At 54.4% G+C, this 24,405-nt stretch overlaps 1 protein-coding gene across 3 annotated transcripts in view; it reads left to right on the top strand.

Annotated features, from left to right (window-relative positions):
- LETM1 (leucine zipper and EF-hand containing transmembrane protein 1) overlaps positions 1-21,778 on the top strand; it is a 43,103-nt gene extending 21,325 nt beyond the window's left edge. For 2 of the 3 annotated variants that reach the window (XM_002814507.5, XM_063723275.1), the window contains 11 exons: positions 324-467; positions 1,972-2,109; positions 4,015-4,218; positions 9,122-9,241; positions 10,971-11,102; positions 11,625-11,768; positions 12,441-12,572; positions 15,267-15,401; positions 17,822-18,009; positions 18,935-19,073; positions 20,157-21,778. In XM_002814507.5, coding sequence (XP_002814553.1) covers positions 324-467; positions 1,972-2,109; positions 4,015-4,218; positions 9,122-9,241; positions 10,971-11,102; positions 11,625-11,768; positions 12,441-12,572; positions 15,267-15,401; positions 17,822-18,009; positions 18,935-19,073; positions 20,157-20,306 — 1,626 coding nt within the window. In that variant the 3' untranslated portion in view covers positions 20,307-21,778. The remainder of the gene's footprint in view (positions 1-323; positions 468-1,971; positions 2,110-4,014; positions 4,219-9,121; positions 9,242-10,970; positions 11,103-11,624; positions 11,769-12,440; positions 12,573-15,266; positions 15,402-17,821; positions 18,010-18,934; positions 19,074-20,156) is intronic. The other variant, XM_009239732.3, reaches the window with a different exon arrangement.
- Positions 21,779-24,405: the final 2,627 nt, after the last annotated feature.

The following is a 24,405-nucleotide window of genomic DNA, read 5'->3' as shown; positions in this document are numbered from 1 at the left end:
CCTGCAGCCCTCGCTGGCCCCCGAGCCCATAGTGCTGGCCGGTGTCCTTGGAGGACTGGATCACCAGGAGCACCCAGTGGCCCTTGGTGTCAGCACCATACCCTGCTTTTCTGGAGGCTGCTGGTACCTGCTTTGGACCCTGAGAAAGAAGTGGGTTTCGGGAGTGGTCTGCTAAGTGGTTCTGGAACTTAGAGTCCTCAGTGGGTCCTGTGAGTCGCTGCCTGAGGTTGTGCCTATAAACCATTATAGGAGAAATGCTCACACCCCTTGCCCCTGTTCCCACATGTGCTCTGCTGTCCTCTGATGGATTCCGCCCCTTCCAGTTTCTCCGGATCTGCGCTGACCTCTTCCGCCTGGTGCCATTCCTTGTGTTCGTGGTGGTGCCGTTCATGGAGTTTCTGCTGCCTGTTGCTGTGAAGCTCTTCCCCAACATGTTGCCATCCACATTTGAGACTCAGTCACTCAAGGTAAGGGCAGCATCCCAACTGCTTGTTTTAGAATGAGTCTGAAATTCATTGTGATAGCTTCCTTGTTTGTGACTTTTCAGATGCTATTTTTGAGACTTTATGTATCTTCATATCGTCCTTGTGCTGTGCGATAATTATTTAGTGGATGCTGGCTTTTGGATTTGTTTATCTTTATTTATTTATTTATTTATTTATTTATTTATTTTTGAGACAGGGTCTCACTCTGTCACCCAGGCTGGAGTGCAGCTGTGCGATCTTGTCTCACTGCATACAACCTCTGCCTCCTGGGTTCAAGCGAGTCTCCTGCCTCAGCCTCCCAAGTAGCTGGGATTATAGGCGTGGGCCACCATACACACGTCTCGCCTGTCACCCAGGCTGGAGTGCAGTGGTGCAATCACGGCTCACTGCAGCCTCAAGTTCCTGGACTCAAGTGATCCTCTTATCTTAGCTCCCTAATAGCTGGGACTACAGGCTGAGCCACCACACCTGACTAATTTTTTTTTTGTTTTTTATAGACAAGATCTGCTATGTTGCCCAGGCTGGTCTCAAACTCCTGGGCTCAAGTAATCCTCTTGCCATGACCTCCCAAAGTGTTGTTATTATGGGTGTGAGCCACTGCTTCCAGCCCAATGTATTTTAAAATACACGTTTTCTAGACCAGTGTTCATGGTCTAGAAAACCCTGCCAGTGCTGTAGGGGAGTCGTGAGGTCCTTCTAGGGCAGGGTCAGCCAGCTGCAGCCCACAGGCCAGATCAGGACCCTGCCTGTTCTTAGTAGAGCCCTGTGGGGACCTGCGATGCCCAGTCACGTGTCTTGTCTGTGAGGCACCAGCAGAGTTAAGCAGTTGTTTTAGACCACACAGCCCATGAAGGCCAAACGCTTTCCTGTCTAGCCCATTATGGAAAGTGTGCCGACCCTTGCTTTAGGGAATCACACGAGTTTGTTTGGTTTTTTTTGTTTTGTTTTGTTTTGTTTTGAGATGGAGTTTCGCTCTGTCGCCCAGGCTGGAGAGTGCGGTGGCGCAATCTCAGCTCTCTGTAGCCTCCACCTCCTGGGTTCAAGCGATTCTTGTGCCTCGGCCTCCCAAGTAGCTGGGATTACAGGTGTGCATGCCTGGCTAATTTTTGTGTTTTTAGTAGAGACGGGGTTTCACCGTGTTGGCCAGGCTGGTCTCAAACTCCTGACCTCAGGTGATCCACCCACCTTGGCCTCCCAAAATGCTGGGATTACAGGCATGAGCCACTGTGCCCGGCCCACACAGGTATTTTTTAAAACCATGAAATAAAAGAGTTTGAGAATGTATTGCACTTAGATGAGAGTCAGTGTTTTGTGAAATGTTTCTGGGAGTAGGGGTCGGGCACAGGCGTGAGATGTTTTCCTTGCCCGAACCACAATCTGAGCAGTTGGAGTGCACTCCTGAGCCCACCCTCCAGGAGGCCCCAGGGTCTAGCTGCCGGCAGGAGAGGCCGGGGCCTGGAGTGCAGTGCCCTCTCTGCCCTTGCAGGAGGAGAGGCTGAAGAAGGAGCTTCGGGTCAAGCTGGAGCTGGCCAAGTTCCTCCAGGACACCATCGAGGAGATGGCCTTGAAGAACAAGGCAGCCAAGGGCAGCGCCACCAAAGACTTCTCTGTGTTTTTCCAGAAGGTGCTGTGATACATCTGAGTCCCTGTGACCTCACCAGGGAGCCTTCCCTGATTTTCTGTTTCCCCTTCGCTGTGCTCAGCAGAGTGGAGCTCCCCCAAGTGCTGGCTGGCGCTTGAGAGTTTACCCAGGAGGCTCAGTTGGGGGCCAGTGGAGTGTCAGGAGTCTGGCCCCCATGAGCTCCCAGTGAGTTGAGCTGTGGTGGCTGCACCTCGTCAGCCTTCAGAATTATGGGTGTCTGTGTCTTGTCACCCTGCAGCTGTCCAGGAGCAGTAGAATCTGACCCATGAGGAGCCTGAGACCCTGATGTTGTGAGGTGTGGGTGGCTTGGCCGGGCTCCTCTGCTGGGCACTGCCCTCTGGCTGGAGTCAGTCAAGAAGGTCCCAGGTCCCAGGGGCTGGTCAGAGGCCTGGACTGTGGGAGCAGTGGGGGCTGGAGAGGAGGAGCGGCCCTCGAGGTTTCCTGCGGTCATGTGGCCAGTGAGGTGAGGATGGGGGAGAGAGCAGGTGCCATGGACGAGATCCCTGAGGACTAGATGGGGTTGACGAGTCCAGTGTCGTTGGCTTGAGGGACTTCTGCCACTTTGGAGTGAGAAGGATGTGTCTAAAGTGCAGGAAGAGCTTAAACCAGGGACTAGAAACTCCAGCCATGTGTGTGCGTTGTCTGTGGGGTTTTCCCGCTGCAGCACAGAGGCGAGTGGTTTCCATGGCTGCAAAGCCAGAAATACTTGCTGTCTGGCCTTTGACAGAAAAGACTGCCAGGCCGAGGCCTAACCACGGAGAAGTCTCTTGGGAGGAGGCGACACAGCCATGGGGCTGCTGAGCCCCCCAAGGAGTGAGTGGTGGTTCCAGCAAGATGTTCTAGGGGGAGCCATGCTTTGGGAGCCTCACCCAGGATGTTGCGCCTTGCAGAGCAGGAGGAGGAGCCCGTCCCAACCTTTCCTGGGCCACCCAGCTGCCAAGAAGGATGTGCTTGCAGTCACCTGCATTGGGGTGTGCTGTGTAGGGTGGCCCCCAGGAGCACACCTGAAACAGTGTCTCAGAGATGGCATCCTGCATGTTACGATTTGAGTTGGGCACCAAGTCAGGCTCGTCCTCCCTCATCTGTCCCCTCTGCTAGGTACCCTCCTAGCCCAGCTCTTGGCAGAGACTGAGCTGGTGGCTTGTCCCTCAGGTGGGAGGAACTGCAGAGGGTCACCCAAAGGGCCCTGAGTGATCTGCGCTAAGGGACTCTAGCTCTCCCTAAAGAGCTAGATGGCCACCCCTCACCCAAGGCTCAGGCAGTCATCCCTGGGAGATGTAGGTGCACACAGGTGCGCCTCTTCCTGCCCCAGAGCAGCAGGATCCCGGCCACTTCTGTGGCAGAGAGAGGATCACAGGACCTGCATGCAGCAGCCTGTGGGCCCAGACCTGTCCCCCAGCAGACAGCAGCCTCAGCTTTGCTGGCTCAGGCAGGAGAGGTCCACAGGCCAGACGCCACCTCTGCTCAGGCTAGCCCAGCACTGAAGTCAGAAGTCAATGGTTTGAGGCCGAGCTGGGCAGATGACTTGAGATTGGGTATTTGAGACCAGCCTGGCCAACATGGTGAAACCCCATCTCTACTAAAATACAAAAATTAGCTGGGTGTGGTGGCGCAGCCTGTAATCCCAGCTACTCGGGAGGCTAAGGCAGGAGAATCCCTTGAACCCAGGAGGTGGAGGTTGCAGTGAACCGAGATTACACCACTGCATTCCAGCCTGGGTGACAGAGCGAGACCCTGTCTCAAACAAAAAAAAAAAAAAAAGAAGAAGAAGTCAGTGGTTTGAGTCCCTGAGGATGAGAGGCAGCACCCTTTGGGAATGTGGTTGGTCGTGGGAGGGAGCTGGGTGGGCGCGTATCCCGGGGATGACCCTTGTGACCACTTCCGCAGATCCGGGAGACAGGGGAGAGGCCCAGCAATGAGGAAATCATGCGTTTTTCCAAATTATTTGAGGATGAGCTGACCCTGGACAACCTGACACGGCCGCAGCTGGTGGCCCTGTGCAAGCTGCTGGAGCTACAGTCCATCGGCACCAACAACTTCCTGCGCTTCCAGCTTACCATGCGGCTGCGCTCCATAAAGGCAGACGACAAGGTGAGCCGGGCCATTCTCCGCGCCACAGCTATGGTGTTTTACCTTTTTTTTCCTGATGACAAAGGCAGCATGTCATCATTGTAGAAACTCTGGAAGATGCTGAACGATTGAAAATAAGCTCACTAGGAGTCTTGCCACTTGCAGATTGCAGATCCTTTGAAGATGGATGTCTTTTCTCTGGCAGCTTCTCGGATGATCTCTCTGTTTGGATTTCGTCAGATTTATAATAACTTGCTTAGGTGTATCTGTCTTTGTGTTCATCCTGCTTATTGATGACAGTGCCTCTGTGCCTCTCTCCTCCCATCGGGGGCCTCATCGAGGGTCCATTTACCCTTTTGCCCTGTTCTGTCCATCGCACGTGCTTGCCTGTGTGTTTCACACCCTTTTGTGCTTTCAGGGCGCTGCTCTCCTTCTAGGTCTGATTACTCTTTTTTTTTTAGAGACGGAGTTTCAATCTTGTTGCCCAGGTTGGAGTGCAGTGGCGAGATCTCGACTCGCTGCAACCTCCGCCTCCTGGGTTCAAGCGATTCTCCTGCCTCAGCCTCCGGAGTAGCTGGGATTACAGGTGCCCGCCACCACACCCAGCTATTTTTTGTATTTTTTAGTAGAGACAGGGCTTCACCACATTGACCAGGCTGACCTCGAACTCTGGACCTCAAGTGATCTGCCCGCCTCGGCCTCCCAAAGCGCTGGGATTACAGGCGTGAGCCACTGTGCCCAGCTGGTTACTCTTTTATTCATACTAGGAGCTCTGAATTTAAGATTTCAGTTCTCAGGTAAAACTGCTCGTCTCGTCATTTGTCTTTTTGAATGCACTAACCCTAGTTCACATTGATTACTCTAATAACTGGGTGGTCCGTAGGCCTTTTTCTTTTGCTTTCCCTTCTGATTTTGTTCGTAGTGTTTAGTTTTTCCTGAATGCAGGCGTTGTCTGTGGAAGATAAAGAGGTTCAGGGCAGTGTTGAACTCTTCCAGGAAGAGCCTGCCCACATCTCTGGTGAGCAGGTTGAGGGCCAGTCATTTCCACAAATCAAGGCAAGGCCGTGTGGGGAGCCTGTATCCCACCGTCTCCGGGACACAGCAGGCACCCCAGCCCTGGTGGTGATTGTGTCAGAGAAGGCTGAGGGGGCCAGCCCCTGTGGTGTCGGTGGAGAGCAGGTGGGGGGCTTGAGCTTTCCTCTCATCTGACAGTGTATCCACCACACTCCCCCACCGCTGGGGTGGCCTTGGGGGCCCAGCGGAGAGTTGGGACTTTGACCACTGCCCAGCAGGAACAAGGCCACGTCTACCATGTGCCAGTGGGAGCCAGTGGGAGACAGCATTGAGATGCTTCTGCCCTCCTGCTGCGAGAGACACCTGTGAGAGCCAGAACTCCCACCCACCCGCTCCCAGTGGCAGCAAGCAGCACCGCTGTCCCGCAGATGTCTGTGGAGGCTGGATGGGGAGCCTGCACTTCTTACGAGGCAGTGCTCCCACCACTTCTAAAATATGCCTGGGATTTAGCTTATGGATGTGAGTGAGTGACAACATGGAGAGGTCAGTGCCATTGAGAGAAATGTGTTACCCACAGCTCCCCTGTCACTCAGCCCCACAAAGCCTCCACACCCATGGTGAGCAGTAAGCTGGGGGGACGATGCCTGCCTTCCTTGTGTGCAGCAGGTGGAGACATGTCTGACAGGGCAGGAAGGGAAACACAGACGTTAGGGTTTGTGGTTGGCCCATGAAAGCTGGACCATAGGGAGGTGGAAACAGCTTTGGCCTTGTTAGCTTGGTCTTGGGATTGGTAGATGCCAGATCATCAATTGCAAACTCTGTGCAAATTAGAATACCCACCGCCCATGCCACCATGCACCAGAGGAGGTCAGCTGCGACACACTGGAAGTCAGATCTAGATTCAAGAAGCAGGAAGGTATCAGTGAATGAGAAAAAGCAACGCCTGGTACCAACCCTGAGATGACAGTTAGAGACCCTGCACCTGGGCCTCAAACAGACACCAGCGCAGAGCTACAAAAGCCACAACAGAGTGGAACACATGAAAAACAGATCTTGGCAAAGAAAGAGAAGAAATATGTTATGAAATATTAATAATATTAAAAGATATTAGGAGAAGATATTAAGGCCAGGCACAGCGGCTCACATCTATAATCCCAGCACTCTGGGAGGCCAAGGTGGGAGGACTGCTTGAGCCCGGTAGTTTGAGACCTTCCTGGGCAACATAGTGAGACCCCCACCTCTACAAAAAAATATAAAAATTAGCTGGGCTTGATGACTTGTGCCTGTAGCTCCAGCTACTCAGGAGGCTGAGGCAGGAGGATTGCTTGAGCTTGGGAGATTGAGCTTGCAGTGAGTCGTGATTGTGTCACTGCACTCCAGCCTGGGCAACGGAGAGACTCTGTCTCAAAAAAAATTGAAAAAGAAGAACCAAATGAAAAATTACAACTGAAAAATACAATATCCAAAGTCAAAACCTGGGTGGGCTCAGCAGCAGAATGGATAAGATAAAAGACAGAACCAGTAAACTTTAAGATAAAATGATAGAAATTACCCATTTGAACAACAGAGAGAAAATAGTAGAAAACATTGAACAGAGCCCCCTGACGTTCCAGGAGAGAAAGGATAGAGCAGGGCTGAAAAAGTACCTCAAGAAATAATGGCTGGCTGAAAACTTCCCAGGCTCAGTTAAAGATGTAAATCTGCAAACTTCAGAAGCTGAGTGAACCCTGAGTAGGATAAATCCAAATAAATTCACAGCAAGTCACGTCAGAATCAAACTAATGAGCCCTGAAGACAAAGGGTTTTTAAGGCAGTGAGAGAAAGGCATAGTGTGTGTGTGTTTGTGTGTGTGTGTGTGTGTGTGTGTGTTGGTGGTGGTGGTGTTTCATTTATGAATGCCAGGTCTTTTTTTGGGTTTTGGGGGAGATGGTGTCTTGTTCTGTTGCCCAGGCTGGAGTGCAGTCTAGTGGCACAATCTCAACTCACTGTAGCCTTGACCTCCCGGACCCACGCCATCCTCCCACCTCAGCCCCCCGAGTAGCTAGGACCACAGGCGTGTGCCACCACACCGGCTAGTTTTTATTTTTCTTGTAGAGATGAGGTCTTACTATTATGCTGCCCAAGCTGTTCTGGAACTCCTGGGCTCAAGTGATTCTCCCACCTTGGCCTCCCAAAATGTTGGGATTACAGGCATGAGCCGCTGTTCCTGGCCAAGAACAGCATCTTTACCATTAGGGGAGAATTTGAATGACAATGGATTTCTCATCAGGAACTGTGGAGACCAGAGGAAGTGGAGCATTATTTTTCAAGTGTTAAAAGAACTGTCAACCCAGGATCTATAACCAGCAAAAATATAGCAATGATGGGGAGCCAAGGCAGTGTCAGAGGGAAGGAAGCTAAGACTGTCACCAGCAGACCTCCCCTAAAGGAAGGGCTGAGGGAAGCTCCTCAACCAGAAGGGAAACAGTAAGAGAAAGTACCTCGTCACAGCAGGAAGAGTTCCCAGCAACCAGAGCGAGGGTTGGCATGGAGGGCTGCACTCTCCCCCCGCCTTCTGCGGTGAGTGGGGCTGAGGGATGTGCTCTGCAGTGTGGGTGGAGGTGACGATGCGGGTGGAGGCAACGGCTGAGACTCAGAACAGATGGAGGGGAAGCTTCAGCACTTGCCTTCGTGGGTGGAGTGCCGACTCCACTGCACTACAGTGAGCTGCGTCCATGGATCATGTGTCGTGATCCCCAGAGCAACACTGAAAATGCTGCACAGAGACTCCAGACCACCAGAGCGAAATCAAACGGAGGCCAGCCAGCCCCCAGGAGGACAGGGAGAAGAAGCAGACAGAAAGCAGCTTCATTCCTGATCAGCTGGCGGAGCCCAGCTCAGTGGGTGAAGCGTTCGGCTAAAGAGGGCACGCATGCTGCAGAATGCTGCGTGGCAGTGAGAGGCCTAACCCGGCACACCCATAGCACCCCCAGTGGGTCCTCAGGGAACCCCAGAGGTGACGTCCTGCATGATCCTGTTCAGAGAGCACTCCAGGTGACAGCTGCAGACATGGAGACGAGCGCGTCTCTGAACGGGCAGCACCGGGAGCTGGGGAAGGTGGCCTCTGTCGTGACTGGGTGGGTGGCGTGTGCTAATTGCAGTGCAGCTGGTGAGACATAACGCTAGGGGAGGGATCTTACGCATGGGAGCTTTGTTACTTGTTAAAACTGGATGTGTGTCCACAGTTACGTCAAGTTTGGTTTTAGAAGTGGAGGTGGTGGTACTGCCTACCCCACAGGGTGGTTGTGATGTGGAGTGAACTCTGAGATGGTGGGCCCTGCTGCAGAGTCCTGGTGTGGGAGCCCTGTTGCCGGCGTCTGCCTAGCAGTAGCTGTCATTACTTCTCCATGTCTCTCTTCACCGGTTGCTCCCTGTATGCCTTGGTGTCCTCTATCTCTGGGACTCCTGTTTGCTTTTCCAGCTGGGGTCAGAGTGACCTTGGGCTGAGCAGAAGAGAGGGGCCCTTTGGGTATGAGGTCAAGATGTATCTTCGGAGCGTCTGGTTCCCTCGCCTTCCGTCCCTCCTCCTTTTCCATCCTGGGCACACTTTGGCAGATGGTGGACTGGGGGATCAGGAGAAACAGCAGGTGGCAGGAGTGGCCAGGGTGGGGCTTTTTCTGCCATCAGGACAGAGGGTTGGAGGTGGACTTCTTTGTCTCGGGGGTTGGTCGTGGCCGTTCTGCACTTCCCAAGATCCTGACCCTCCGTCACAGGCTTCCAGTCACTTCAAACCTAGAACTGGGCTTTGGTGGCAGTGGTTTGATTCTTGCTTGGTAAAATCTGTTAGCCACTTACTCTGGAGGGTGTTCACATAGACACTGTGACCCACCAGCAACTGTCCCGGATGATAATTCACTGCTTTGTTTTCTAGCTGATTGCTGAGGAAGGGGTGGACAGCCTGAGCGTCAAGGAGCTGCAGGCAGCATGTCGGGCACGAGGCATGCGGGCCCTGGGCGTCACGGAAGACCGCCTGAGGGGTCAGCTGAAGCAGGTGCGTGAATATTCGCCTTGTGCCAGGCCAGCATGGGCTCAAGGGAAGCATCAGCCTCGAAAGGCCACTTGGAGGCTCTTCTCAAACTCTGGGCCGGCCTGGCGAGGTGACACTGTGACCTCTCTGGGGACGGCTAGGGTGTTTGGGCTGTTTCTCGCCCTTCTGCTCTTACCACATTCACACCTCTGCATTCTCACCTTTCATTGCCTTTTGAATATTGCTTTGATTTTTCTTGTTTGCTTTTAGTTGATTTTAAAGACCTTAATAACTTACTATTTTGGTTATCTGTAGTCAGATGAGGACTGGAGTTCACCTCTGAGATGTCGGACGTGTTCACATTTTGACTCTTTCTGAGCTGGGGCCATGGAAGGTTTGGGTGGCATGGCACGGTCTGACTTTGGAGCTGCCCCTTCTCTCGGCCACGCCCTGAGCTGGTGCCTGGTTCCCAGTGCCATCAAATTGAGTGGCTTGTAGGTCGGAGAGTGACAGCCCCGGTCACTCACTCTTACATGGAAAGGTTAAGGGGTGCAGGGCTCCAGCCGGTTTCCTCCCGGTGCCCTGGCACTGGCATGCCCTTGTTGGCAGTCATCCTCCTGCCGGGTTTTTCACACAACCTGCAAGTGTAGATGAAGGTGTGTGTACACACTTCCCCTCTCGACACAGACAGTATTTATGGTGTGATCCTGTGGCACCCCCTGCCTTCTACAGCTGTGTCTTCCATCGGATTCCCCAGCAGAGCCTTCTCTGTGTCTGACATGGGTGCTGACTCCCTAGCACTCTGCCCAGCCTTCTGGAGCTCCGTGGGGACATGGGCCATACACACAGGGGTGTCTGAGCAGGGGGGCAGGTGCTGTCCCTGCCCAGGCCCCTCGGCCCCCAGGGGAGTGTGGCGCATTGGGGGCCCGAGTGTCATGTGTTCACACTTTTCCTTCTCTACCCACCTCTCAGCGTTGCCTTTCTTTTCTTAGGGTTTGTTCTCATGTTTTGCCCCGTGTTCAGTTTGTCTCTAAACATTGTCACGGTCTTTCTTGCCCATTTGGAGATTGTCTTGGTGTCACTCAAGCAGCCAGCCCTGGAACCTGGCCTGTGCAGAGCCTGCAAGGACCCGAGTGCTGACCGGCCTCAGTGACACTGCCTCTGTGGGCCCGTTATATGTTGACCTGGGCTGGTCTTGTTTCTTTGTTTGAGACAGAGTCTTGCTCTGTCACACAGGCTGGAGTGCAGTAGTGCGATTTCGGCTCGAAACAACCTCCACCTCCCTGGTTCAAGCAATTCTTGTGCCTCAGCCACCCAAGTAGCTGGGACTGCAGGTGCACACCACTATGCCTGGCTAATTTTTTGTATTTTTAGTAGAGATGAGATTCGCCATGTTGGCCAGGCTGGTCTCGAACTTCTGACCTCAGGTGATCCGCCCACCTCGGCCTCCCAAAGTGCTGGGATTACAGGCGTGAGCCACTGCGCCCGGCCCCTGGGGTGTTTTTAAGTGAAGAATTGGTGCCCTGTTCTGAGGCCCTTGGGGTCCTCGCTGTGGGGGTTGCTGACCCCTGAGCCTCTCTGGTGTTTTGTTTACTAAGGCCGTCATCAGGTAACGCAGCACAGCAACAGACACACCTTGTAGAATTGAGACACCATCTTCTCTGAGAGCTATTCTGGTGATGAGATGGGTGGACCTGCTGTGGTGCCAGCAGGGTGGGGGCTGCCCATCTGCTGAATCTGGCCTCGGTTGCAGTGGCTGGACCTGCACTTGCATCAGGAGATCCCCACATCGCTGCTCATCCTGTCCCGGGCCATGTACCTCCCGGACACCCTCTCTCCAGCTGACCAGCTCAAGTCCACACTGCAGACCCTCCCAGAGATTGTGGTACGTGCTGTCGGAGACCCCTTTTACCTCATCTCTTCATAGGTGGCCCCGCTTTTCTGGGGTGGGGGGAGGTGTGCAAGTGCACTCATTCCTCAACCATGGTCGAGGAGCCCGCCATCCACCCAGCCTCCCTCCCGCCCCCTCGCTAGTGCCCCCACCCAGCCACCTGTCCCCTTCCTTCCATCCCTCCTCACCAGCCCCTTGCCTGCCATCCCCCATGTGGCACAGTTGCCAGTGGTCCCGACCCGGCCACGTGTTGGCTGCTGTGGATCTGGGCCGCGGCCCTTGGAGCTGTGCCAGCAGCGCCTGTGCTCCTTCCCACACGTCAGGAGTCATCGGGCGAGCGCAGAGGGCGGTCCAGGGGCCTCCCAGCAATTGCGGGCAGCACCTCGGCAGTGCCTTCTGTCCTGTGTGTGTGAAGCCCAGGTGGTGACAGGGGCAAGGGACACAGGACAGAGGTGAGGGGCAGCAGGGGCCTCTGGCGGCTTCTGGGCTCACCCACAGATGTACCCTCTTCTGAAGGCAAAGGAAGCGCAGGTAAAAGCGGCCGAGGTGGAGGGCGAGCAGGTGGACAACAAGGCCAAGCTGGAGGCCACGCTGCAGGAGGAGGCGGCCATCCAGCAGGAACACCGTGAGAAGGAGCTGCAGAAGCGCTCAGAGGCGGCGGTAAGCGGTGGCCCTGCTCCATGGGGCATGGGGCTGTCCTGACCCAGCCTCCCTAGAAACCCCCGCAAGCCCAGTCTTGGCCTCCCGTGTGCTTGCCCTGCAGCTCTGTCCTTCATTTTTATTTCCTCCTGGGGTGGTCAGGGAGGCAGGGTGCCTGGGTGTGAGGGCTGCAACTCTGACATGGGGACTCCCCAATGGCCACAGTGGTGCTCATGGGAGATATACCTTAGCCGTCTCAGAGGGGCAAGCTTAGCATATGGCAGTGCCCACCCTCTCCTCAGGGACTTGCTGTGAGGGGCGCTGGCAGAGGAGCCTCAGGCTCCCCCAGCCTCTGGGCTCCTCTTCAGCGGGGACCTGTGGTCCTCTTGGGTCACATGCGTGCTGCCCACCCACAGGCTCAGCCTCCTGCTCTGCAAGTGACAGGGCAGCTTGGTGGAGTCTTGGGGAGACCAGAGATGGATGAGGTGCTCTAGCCTGTTCCGGATAGGGCCCCAGGTGACCTGGCAGCTGCATGGAGCCTCCCTAGGGACCTTCTGTGGCAGGTGTGCCGCCCGCTGTCACCTGCAGGCCTGCTCCCAGTGTGGCCTTTGCCGTATGTTCTGAGCTTCGGGGAGCGAGAAGACGGCTTCTGTGTGATGGCGGGCGCCGGGCCGGTGTTGCCTTGCCTTTCAGAAGGATGTTGAGCCCGAACGTGTGGTAGCTGCTCCCCAAAGGCCAGGAACCGAGCCACAGCCAGAAATGCCTGACACAGTCCTGCAGTCAGAGACCTTGAAGGACACTGCCCCCGTGCTGGAGGGCTTGAAGGTAATGAGGCAGGTTCTGGGGCCCTGGAGGCTGAGGAGGGCATGGCCTGGCTTTGTGGACAGTTGTGGGGCAGGGATGGGGACAGGTTAGCCGGGGCACCTATAGCCCTCAGTGAGAGGAGATGGTGCAAGGGGTTGAGGACGAGGCCACTGGGCCCCTAGGAGGCTTGGTGGTTAGGAAGAGAGTGAGTCCGGCCGGGCTCCACACTGTGCGTGGGTGCACAGCAGCTGAGGCTGCTGTGAACTTAGCACCCTGGCCCACAGTGTGGCAGGTAGAGATGCCAGTCGGCAGGTTTCAGGGCCCTTTGTCAGCTTACCCAGACAGTGAAGGGGTGTGGAAGCCAATGTGGCCCCTCAAGGTGGAGCCTCCTCCACAGGCCCAACCTGCTGTCACCTCCTGTGGGGTGATCTGGGCTTGGGGCATCTTCAGACTCCCCATGCGAGCCTGTGAGGTGCAGCCTCCAGGCGCCTGTGCTGCTTACATGGGATGCCTCCTGGTGCCTCCATCTCAAACTCGCCGTCTCGGTTCACTGCAGTCCCAGCCTCCCAGGGTCAAGCAACTCTTCTGCCTCAGCCTCCCAACTAGCTGGGAGTACAGGCGTGCACCACCAGACCCAGCTAATTTTTGTATTTTTAGTAGAGAGGGGGTTTCACTACGTTGGCCAGGCTGGTCTCAAACCCCTGACCTCAAGCGATCTTCCCGCATCAGCCTCCCAAAGTGCTAGGATTACAGGTATGAGCCACCACGCCCAGCCATAAAAAAAAAATTTGGCCAGGCGCAGTGGCTCACGCCTGTAATCCCAGCATTTTGGGAGGCCGAGGTGGGCGGATCACAGGGTCAGGAGATCGAGACCATCCTGGCTAACATGGTGAAACCCCGTTTCTACTAAAAATACAAAAAATTAGCCAGACATGGTGGCATGCGCCTGTAGTCCCAGCTACTCAGGAGGCTGAGACAGGAGAATGGCGTGAACCCGGGAGGCGGAGCTTGCAGTGGGTGACAGAGTGAGACTCTGTCTCAAAAAAAAAAAAATTTAACTTTTTAGCAAATTAAATAGAACTATTCTGTAAAAAGAATCATGATCACATGGGATTTGTCCAAAAAGTGCAGATTGGCTTGAATTTTTTTTTCTTTTGAGGTGGGATCTCACTCTGTTGCCCAGTCTGCAGTGCAGACGTGACCTTGGCTCACTGAAGACTTGACCTCCCAGGCTCAAGTGATTCTCCTGCCTCAGCCTCCTGAGTAGCTGGGATTACAGGCACCCACCACCACACCCGGCTAATTTTTGTATTTTTAGTAGAGATGGGGTTTCACCATGTTGGCCAGGCTGGTCTCGAACTCCTGACCTCAAGTGATCCTCCCACCTTGGCCTCCCAAAGTGCTGGGTTTACAGGCTTGAGCCACTGCGCCTGGCCAAAGTTTCTAAAATGTAATTTCCATATTAACAGACTAAATTAGAAAAGCTGGGAATGTTTATCTCGGTAGCTGCAGAAAGAGCCTGTGCCAGAACCCAGTATCCGTTCCTGATACGCAGATGTCCTGCACACGCAGGCAGCTTTCTCAGCCCAATCAAAAGCATCTGCAGAAACACCTCCAGCTGCCGTCACCCTCAGTGGTGAGACGCTGATGAGGTTGTCTGTCCTCACTCTGAGCTCAGCATCAGCCTGGGGGTTTCAGTCAGGGCAGTTGAATACAGAAAACAAAACCATATAGATGAGAAAGGAAAAGGGAAAACTCTTTATTCACAAATGGTGTGAACAATCAACTGTACTTCACTATGGTAATGAGTAGTCAGGGAAGGTTTGAACCGTATGGCACCCCCCAAAATGAACTACTTAGGGATAAATTTGGAAAAAGATATGCAAGCGCTGTCCACGGAGTAGTGTAAAATGTTGCTGAGGGAAAGAAAAACCAAACAGAGGGGCTGGGCGCGGGGCCCACACCTGTGATATCAGCACTGTGGGAAGCTGAGGTGGGAGGATCGTCTGAGTCCAGGAGTTTGAGACCAGCCTGGGTAACATAGTGAGATGCCGTCTTTACAAAAAATAAAAAGTTGGCCAGATATGTCAGTGTGTGCCTGTAGTCCCAGCTCCTGGGGAGGCTAAGGCAGGAGATTGCTTGAGCTTGGGAGATCAAGCCTGCAGCAAGCCATGATTGCACCACTGCACTCCAGCCTGGGCAACAGAGTGAGACCCTGTCTCAAAACACAAGACAAGAAACACATGACCACAGGGGCAAATCTCAAAATAAGTGAGTGAGAGAAGTCAGACAAAAAAAGAGTGCGCGCTGGATGATCCGTCTATCTAAGATGCTAGAAAGTGTACCCGAGTCTGCAGTGGCCGGAGGTGGACCTGAGGTTGCCTGGGGGTCGGCGGCGGGACCCAGTGGGGGCACAAAGATGCATTTGGAGGTGACTCTTTGACTGTAGTGAAGGTTTCACAGTACATGTGTTAATTCATAGATGACACGCTTTAAACAAATGCAGTTTGGCATATGAGGGCAGACAGTGACCGCATGCGTGCAGCCAGCGTAGCAGTGAACCTGAACCCTGCTGGTCTCTTGTTACCAATGAGTGTCCAGTAAGACTCTTGCCCTGGGCTGCCCATATAATATGAACAGAGCAGCTGGTCACTTGGGAACAGGCCAGTTCTTTCCCTTGGCTCAGGCTTTGTTGTTTGCCCATTTTTATCCCAGGAGGAAGAGATCACGAAGGAGGAAATCGACATCCTCAGCGATGCCTGCTCTAAGCTGCAGGAGCAGAAGAAGTCACTCACCAAGGAGAAGGAGGAGCTGGAGCTGCTGAAGGAGGACGTGCAGGACTACAGCGAGGTGGGTGGGATTTGCTCCCTGGACTCTGAGACTGCAAGAAGAGTAAAATCGCTGTACTGGCCCCAAAAGTATTACATAATACTTCCGTCAGATACTTGATAAGCTGGCCAAAGAGTATTTGGAGAGGAAAGCAAATTATAAATAAACCATATTCAGTAACCTTTCCACAGCCATTCTGGCTGGACCAATCCTCTGTAATGTGGCTGTGTGCCATTCTGGCCACAGGTGTGTGTGCACCTTTTTTTTTTTTTTTTTTTTGAGAGAAGGTCTTGTTCTGTTGCCCAGGCTGGAGTGTAGTGGCACAATTTCAGCTCACTGCGACCTCCATCTCCTGGGTTCAAGCAATTCTTGTGCCTCAGCCTCCCGAGTGGATGAGACTATAAACATGTGCCACCATGCCCAGCTCAATTTTTTGTATTTTTAGTAGAGACGGGGTTTCACCATGTTGACCAGGCTCATCTCGAACTCCTGGCCCCAGGTGACCCACCTGCCTCGCCCTCTCAAAGTGCTGGGATTACAGGTGTGGCCACTGTGCCTGGCCACATCTTTTAGTTTCTAAACATGGGAAGGTGTCTCATGAAGAGTTTGGTCACTTGATGAGATATTATACATGATTACGTAAAAGTGGCTTTTTTCTTTTCTTCCATGGTGATTTTTTCCCTTTTTTTGTAAATATTACTTCCTAATAACGATTTTTTTTCTTTTTCTTCTTTTTTTTTTTTTTTTCTCTTTTTGAGACGAAGTCTAGCTGTGTCACCCAGGCTGGAGTGCAGTGGCGTGATCTCGACTCATTGCAACTTCCGCCTCCTGGGTTCAAGTGATTCTTCTGCCTCAGCCTCCTGAGTAGCTGGGACTACAGGCATATGCCACTACACCTGGCTAATTTTTTGTATTTTTAGTAGAGGGTTTCACCATGTTGACCAGGCTGGTCTCGAACTCCTGACCTCATGATCCACCTGCCTCGGCATCCCAAAGTGCTGGGATTACAGACATGAGCCACTGTGCCCGGCCCCTAATACGATTTTTTAAAAACTATTTTCATAGCTCGTTGGGAATGATAACTGATTTTTCAACTGGCAAAAGTAATTGGCCATTTCTAGATTTATGGCAGCCCTCATGCCATGTGGGTTCTCCACTGGATGTGAGGTGCTTATCACCAGCTCAGCCTGTTCCTTCCCTCCCCTCCCCTCGCCTTCCCCATTCTTCCTCATGATGTTTACTCGTGGGAAAAAAAACAACTTGGAATTTAAAAAGACACTTAAGGCTGGGCACTGGCGGCTCAGGCCTGTAATCCCAGCACTTTGGGAGGTCAAGGCAGTAGGATCACTTGAGTTCAGGAGTTTGAGACCAGCCTGGGCAAATGGTGAAACCCTATTTCTGCAAAAAATGCAAAAATTAGCCAGGCATGATGGTGTGTGCCTGTACTCCCAGCTACTCCGGAGACTGAGGCAGGAGGATTACTTGGGAGTGGGAGGCTGGGAGTTGGAGGCTGCAGTGAGCTGAGATCATGCCACTTTACTCCAGCCTGGGCGACAGAGCAAGACCCTATCTCAAAAAACAAAGACACTTAATTTCCTTGATTAATTAGTTCACTTATTTTTTCTTTAACAAATGTGAAGGAAATTGAGATTCAGAGTAGATTTTATGTCTTTTGCTTGCAAGGCAGTGTACAAAAATAAGAAATTTGTATGATAGAAATACAATTTTATAACTCTCTGGTTTTAATTAGTGGGTTTAATTACCTTTACAAGTTAATTTATTACCTTTTTTTTTTTTTTTTTTGAGATAGGGCCTCGCTCTGTCACTCAGGCTGGAGTGCAGTGGTGTGATCTTGGCTCACTGCAGCCTCGACTTCCTGGGCTCAAGCAATCCTCCTGTCTCTGACTCCTGGGTAGCTGGCACTACAGGTGTGCACCACCATGCCTGGCTAATTTTTTGTTTGAATTTTGGTAGAGATAAAGTCTTGCTATGTTGCCTGGGCTGGTTTCGAACTCCTGTCCTCAAGTGATCCTCCTGCCTTGGCCTCCCAGAGTTCTGGGATTACAGGCATGAGTCACTGTGCTCAACCAGATTCTTTTTTTTTTTTTTTGAGACAGAGTCTCGCTCTGTTGCCCAGGCTGGAGTGCGTTGGCATGGTCTTGGCTCACTGCAGCCTCTGCCTCCTGGGTTCAAGCGATTCTCCTGCCTCAGCCTCCCAAGTAACTGGGATTACAGGTGCCCGCCATCATGCCCAGCTAATTTTTGTATTTTCAGTAGAGGCGGGGTTTCAACACATTGGCCAGGCTGGTCTCGAACTCCTAACCTCAGGTGATCCGCCTGCCTTGGCCTCGCAAAGTACTGGGATTACAGGCATGAGCCACTACACCTGGCCCCCTTTTTCTTTTAAGACAAACTTTTTACAACCAAAATAATTTTATTAGGACTTGCAGGAGATTAAGAAGGAACTTTCAAAGACTGGTGAAGAAAAATACGTGGAAGAATCTAAAGCCAGCAAGAGATTGACAAAAAGGGTGCAGCAGATGATCGGGCAGATCGATGGCTTGATCTCGCAGCTGGAGATGGACCAGCAGGCTGGCAAGCTGGCCCCGGCCAACGGCATGCCCACAGGGTGAGTGGGGTGGCGGGTGCGGGAGAGGGATGGGAGACTCACATAGGGAGGCTGGTCCCTTTGCTGGATCTGAGCTGGGCCCTTCTGGCTCCAAAGGGCACATCGTAGCCTCTGCCTGGCTGCCTCTCCACCTTTGACCAGCAGTCCCAGCCAGGAACCCTCTGGCATGTCAGTCTCTGCCTCTCCGAGAGCAGTTCGTCCCTTCCTGGCCCCTCTTCCTCTTCCCACAGTCCTCTCCCTCCCGCTCCAACTTCCGCCTCGCTTGGCTTCTGTTTCCTCTCATCACCAGGCTCTCTCTTGCCTCTCCCTCTTCCTGACCCCACCCACGCTCAGTAATGACACCAGCTCGGGCAGTCGGCCTTCTCTGTGCCCGATATGTCCCAGATTCCTGCAGCAGGGGCTGAGGGAGCTGCTGTTTTGTGAGTCCCTTCTGGGCGAATGAAACAGCTGTTGGGTGACAGCTGGTGCCCTGCAGGCTCCAAATCTCCACCCCCACACCCACAGTGTTGTAGGCGGGCTGCCTGTGGCACCCTGCTCATGCTCTCGTCCCTGCTCTTGGAGGCCCTTATCTGTCCAGGACACCACAGCCCCCATGATCACGAAAGTATTGCCAAGTGGCCAGAGGCCTGAGGACAACCGCCCAGCAGCCATGGCCCCAGAGGGGCGGCCACTGAGGGGCAGCCATGCCCATGGAAACCCTAGACCCGGTGGTGTTTGTGTGTGTGCGTCCACTCTGGCCCTGGGAGCTGTTGGCAGTCAGTGTATGCAGGATGGGATCATGCCTTGGGGGTCCGTGCTGGAGGTTGCCTGGCTCACGCGGAGCCGCCTGTGTCAGTGCTGACCACTTGCAGCCACAGGTGTGGGCGGTGAGGCCCCGTGTAGCAGGATGCCTGCCCGTGGCCACATGCAGGCTGTGCTCCCACAGGGAGAACATCATCAGTGTTGCTGAGCTCATCAACGCCATGAAGCAAGTCAAGCACATTCCCGAAAGCAAGCTCACCAGCCTGGCCGCAGCACTGGATGAAAACAAGGACGGCAAGGTCAACATCAATGACCTCGTCAAGGTGGGCCTCGCTGGGGACTGCGCAGGTCATCCGCCACCTGCTCTGGGGTGGGGCGGGGCAGGGGAACTGCATGCCTGGCACCCTCGTGGGCAGCTACTCCTCCTGTCAGGGGCTTGGGTCTGTCACTGCGACTGCTCCTTTAAGCCGCTGCTCTCATTTGAAACATCAGAAGTGAGAAATTATTGAAGTTACAACTCAAGGGTTGAGACAACAAACGCACCTAGTGGCCACGCGTCTCACTGGACCCCGCCCCCAGCTGGTGGCACTGGGGAGCCGGGGTTGGGGGACGGCAAACACTTCTCAGGGGCCCCCGAGGCTGAGAGGCGACTGCACAGGGAGCTGGGGGGCGGCTCACCTGCCGGGGTCCCCCGAGGCTGAGAGGCGACTGCATAGGGGAGCCGGGGGGCAGCTTGGGCACCCCCCCGAGGCTGAGAGGCGACTGCTGGGCTGAGCTCCCAAGTGCAGCCACTCAGGTTCCAGGGTAGCCCTGGAGACCCTGGCCCAGGATCCAGTCTCTAGAGGGAAGGCAGGGCTCTAGCCTGAGTGCGCACACCAATTTTCCTAATCATTGACATCTCTGAGGGGAAGCTGCCTCGTGGCTCCCGGTGCATGCGTCAGGTTAGTGATTTTCCAGACGTCTAGCAGAAGTGTTGGCTGGTTTCTTGCAGTTCAGTTTGGAAGCAATGATCAGGTATCTACTGCACAGCTGCCTTTCCCTTCCTTGCTAGTCTGGGTGGCAGAGTGGGGACAAGGTCCCTGCATGTCACTTCACTCTGCCCTGGGAAGCCATGGCCCAGGTTCCCAGCCAGAGCAGGAACTTGACCCTGGTAGCCCCATTGTGCTGTCTGCCACCTGTCAAGGCAGCCCCCTGACTCCTTTGTCCTCCCACTCTGAGCCCCTTCCCCAGGGCCTGTGGCACCCCTTGGGGGAATTGGTGCTCTGAGGACCCTGGGGCCCGCAGGCAGTGATTGTGCGCATGCTGCTGCCACCCCAGCTGGGGCGGCTGACGGCACTGGCCCCGCCTCTGCCTCACCGTGCTGTAGGGCGCAGCCACCTGAGCCTCTCCCTTTCCCATGTGTGTAGGTGATTGAGCTGGTGGACAAAGAAGATGTTCACATCTCCACCAGCCAGGTGGCTGAGATTGTAGCAACACTGGAAAAAGAGGAGAAGGTGGAGGAGAAGGAGAAGGCCAAAGAGAAGGCAGAGAAGGAGGTCGCAGAGGTGAAGAGCTAGAACCACTGGCCTGGGCACCTGTCCTCCTGCTGTGCTGCCACCCTGGCAAGGGCCGTGAGGGCGATTGCTTTGTGGTGATTCTTAGTGGCTCATCTAATATTTTGGCTGGAATAAATCAGAGACTTCCATAATCAAGTAAATTTTAATTTTCGTCATTCCACGGAGATTCCATCTGTCTGGAATCCTGGAACCCCTCCACAGAATCGTGTCTGGATCCATACCGTGGTGTGGCTGCCACGGCCTCCTGGCTCCAGAGGCAGCTGGGCCGGGCCCCCATGTGTGTGGCCTCACGTCTCAGCGTCTGACTGTGCTGCCCTGTCCCCAGGGAAGAGAATGAGGACCACGTGGACTCCGCCCACACGGAGCTAGCTGCTGTGCCCACCCTCAGGGGCATCAGGAGACACAGCCTGGCCTCCTCAGGGCTGAAGATGCCTCCATTCGCCTGTGGACCTTGATTTCTAGATCTCAGTGTCAGTAGACCTGTCTTCTGCACACTTTCAGTTGGATGTGGGTCACTGTGAAGACAGAGGTGCCCGCCATCTCTGTGGCCTCTGGAGAGTGACGTCTCCCTGCTGGGAGTGCTGGTTCTCACGTGCGGTTTCCCTTGTATATCGGAGCTCTTTCTTGGCTTTCTATTTCCCCCAGTTCTTTAAGCAGTCAGTTGGCACAGAGTTTCCCACGCTGGTCTGCCTGCCCCAAGAGCCACGCGACTCCAACGCAGCCCTGGCCATGGGGCTCCCTTGGGTGGTGCTTGGGCTACGTGCCACGGGGGCTGCAGTGGATTCACTGTGTCAGGGATGAGCCTGGCTCGGGGGTTGGTGGGGCTCTGAAGCGCATTTGGGGTTCTTTGTAGCTTCTAATGTGAGGTTTGAGTCCAGTGGGCCACAGCAGCATGCCCTTCTCACCCCTTACGGTGTTGCAGGCTCAGGCCCCTGGGCTCCTTCAGCAAGCAGGCTGGTCACTGAGGCACCAGGATCCCGCACAGGGCATCCCCTGGGGCTTCAAGGGCAATAGCCCTGTGCTTAGGGTTTGCCCTGTGCCCTCTGGGTGGGGCGGCCTCCCTGCATTCGGCACTCAGCAGCATGGTCAGGCTGGCCAGGGCGTGGGCGGGTGGTGTCCTGTGGCACCTCCACCGTCCTGCCCAGCCGGCTGTGTTACACTCATCTTTTTAAGGTCAGGTTGGTTCCTGGCAAAAATGTCCCTCCGGGGGCCTCCAAGCATAGGATTTGGAAGACAGGAACGGCACAGGCGTCCAGGAAAGCAGCTGCGCTCAGACGATGCCTTCTCCATTACTTGAAGCTTCTTTCTGTTCAGCCATTAAAGAAACTTGACAAAATAGGAACAGGAGACACTTCTCAATTGTAAACCTTTGTGCAGGGACAGTTGGCTTCCAGAGGCTTTCAGATTTCAGTTATTTGAGAAAGAAGTTTGTTTTAGATCCTTAACTAATATTTATGAATTCTCTCACCCTGTGTAAGTAGCCTGGTGTTCGTTTGTCCAAGTGTACTTACCCTTGAGAACAAGCCTTGCAGTTGCCAGGTGTGTGCAGACGCCTCTCCTGTGAGCCGCATCCCGGGCCCAGTCAGCTGCCCCGGCTCTCGTCCTCGTCCTCACTGCCTTGGCTGAGCACTGTTGACATGAACAGCCACTACCATAGGCAGCCCGTCCCACTGTCCCCTCTGCCCTGGACTCCGCGTGGCCTCAGAAAGCTGGCTTGCCCTCCGGGTGCTGCAGGGGCTTGGCAGGTGGGGAAGGCTCTGGTGGGTGCCTTTGGTGGCTTCCGCGACATCAGCCGTGCTCTGATGCAGGCTTGCTCCCTTGTCATCTCATCGTTCTGTGTGCATTTTTCTCTATGTCCTGACCTTTCTTCTTGCACCTAAAAGTGGTGTCTGGGTGCAAATGTAAGCAGTGGTGGATCCAGAAATAAGAGCTTTGTGTAATAAGCTTCTTAAAACAGTCCTTTCTTACACCTGCCCAGGGCCAGACCCTTGGTCTTGGCCTTTTTCAGGAGCTGGGATATCTGCGCCTGGTGAAAATGAAACGAATTCCTGACCTAGGAATTCAGTATTTCCTCCTCACTCCAGCTAAGCACTTACTTTTTTTTTTTTTTTTTTTTTTTTTTTTGATACGGAGTCTTGCTCTGTCACCCAGGCTGGAGTGCAGTGGTGCGATCTCGGCTCACTGCAACCTCCACCTCCCGGGTTCAAGCGATTCTTCTGCCTCAGCCTCCTGAGTAATTGGGATTACAGGCATGCACCACCATGCCCAGCTAATTTTTTTTTTTTTTTTTTTTTTTTTGAGACAGAGTCGCTGTGTCGCCCAGGCTGGAGTGCAATGGCATGATCTCGGCTCACTGCAAGCTCCGCCTCCTGGGTTCATGCCATTCTCCTGCCTCAGCCTGCCTAGTAGCCAGGACTACAAGCGCCCACCACCACACCTGGCTAATTTTTTTTGTATTTTTATTAGAGACGGTGTTTCACTGTGTTAGCCAGGATGGTCTCGATCTCCTGACCTCGTGATCCGCTCACCTTGGCCTCCCAAAGTGCTGGGATTACGGGCAAGTTTTTATTAGAGACGGGGTTTCATCATGTTGGTCAGGCTGGTCTTGAACTCCTGAGCTCAGGTGAGCCACCCGCCTCAGCCTCCCAAAGTGCTGGGATTACAAGGCGTGAGCCACCATGCCTGGCCTAAACTCTCAGTTCTAACGTAGGGATTCAGGAATTGGGCATATGGCTTTCAGACTCCTTTTGCAATGTCACAATCCAGACTTTTTTTAAAATGAAGGACACCCCGCAGTGGCTCGCAGTGGGTCCTGGTGCTGGCAGGAGCGTGCTGGGGAGCAGGCTCTGTCTTTGTTCGCAGTGGGTCCCAGTGCTGGCAGGAGTGTGCTGGCGAGCCGGCTCTGTCTTTGTGCATCCTTCAGGGGTCCTAGGGCTTACTCCACCAGACAACCCGTCCTGGGCCGTGTTAAGCACCTTTTGTAGAAATCGTATTTTTATTAAAACATCAAATCTGTGTTCCTGTAACAGTGCAGAGTAATAATATTTCTGAACCGTTGGGCACACAGGAGCGAGTGGAAGCCGGCAGAGCTGTCCACGTGGCTGCAAGGGCTGGCCTTCGGGCGCGTGTGGCTGTGAGGCCAGTTCCAGAAGGAGCCTCACCATCCCTGGGGGTTAGAGTGCTGGGCCGCCCTCCATGGGTTCAGCCCTTGGCTTCACGCTTCCTGCTCTGCAGGGTGGGCCTGCAGGGTCAGGAGACCCACGTCCCCAGGTCCTGTGACAGCGTGAGCTGCTCAAGGAACAGTGTGGGATGTTCTCCAGGCCAGTGGCCCTGCCACCTGGTCATGCTCTCCCTGCTCTGGGGACCTCAGTGACTTCTTGGGAGTTCTGGGGTTAGGGGCTGGGACCCTGGCCGAGGTGTCACCCAGGAGGGCCAGCTCTTCTGAAAGACTCCTCAGGTAGCTGAGGGGAAAGAGCGCCGAGTACTGCCCTAGAGAGTCCTGGACGAGGCAGGGCCTTCAGCCTGCAGTCCAGCCCACAGGAAGGGCCCAGACGCCCTGAGGGATGTGTGATGGCCTGGGGCCATGGAGGGCAGCCCCCAGCTTGGACCTCTGGGTGCCTACCTGCCTCAGCGTGGCCCGGCTGCAGGAGTGCGTGGATGGTTCCAGCACCAGGATGGCAGTGTGGCGTCTTGGCTCCCGACCCTTCTCAGTGGACAGAAGCCATCCCTTAGGTGCTCTGTCCACATGGGACCAGGCCCTGTGGGCACCTCACGGGCTTCTCTGTGGCCCTGGCTGCTGGTTTGTTCACACTGAGGGCCCTCCCTCGGGGCCTCCCTTGACCCCTAGGCCCTAATTAATCAAAGGAAATGATGGACCCACAGCTGGGGTGGGAGGTGCTCACTCATGGGGACAGCAGCCCAAAGAGCTGTGAACAAACCAGGCGCCCTTGGTGACCCCAGGAGCCACCAGTTGTGTCCTGGAAGCTGGGCCTCCCATGAGACACATCCCTCTCAGAAAGCCATCGGCAGGCAGCAAGGGCAGGGACCCTGCCAGCCTAGAGCACACCCAACCACTAGAGGGCACCCTGATGGTGGAGGT

This window comes from Pongo abelii, chromosome 3 (assembly GCF_028885655.2).
Source record: "Pongo abelii isolate AG06213 chromosome 3, NHGRI_mPonAbe1-v2.0_pri, whole genome shotgun sequence".
In the NCBI taxonomy this organism is placed as follows: Eukaryota; Metazoa; Chordata; class Mammalia; order Primates; family Hominidae; genus Pongo; species Pongo abelii.
This window is presented reverse-complemented; position numbering and strand designations above follow the sequence as displayed.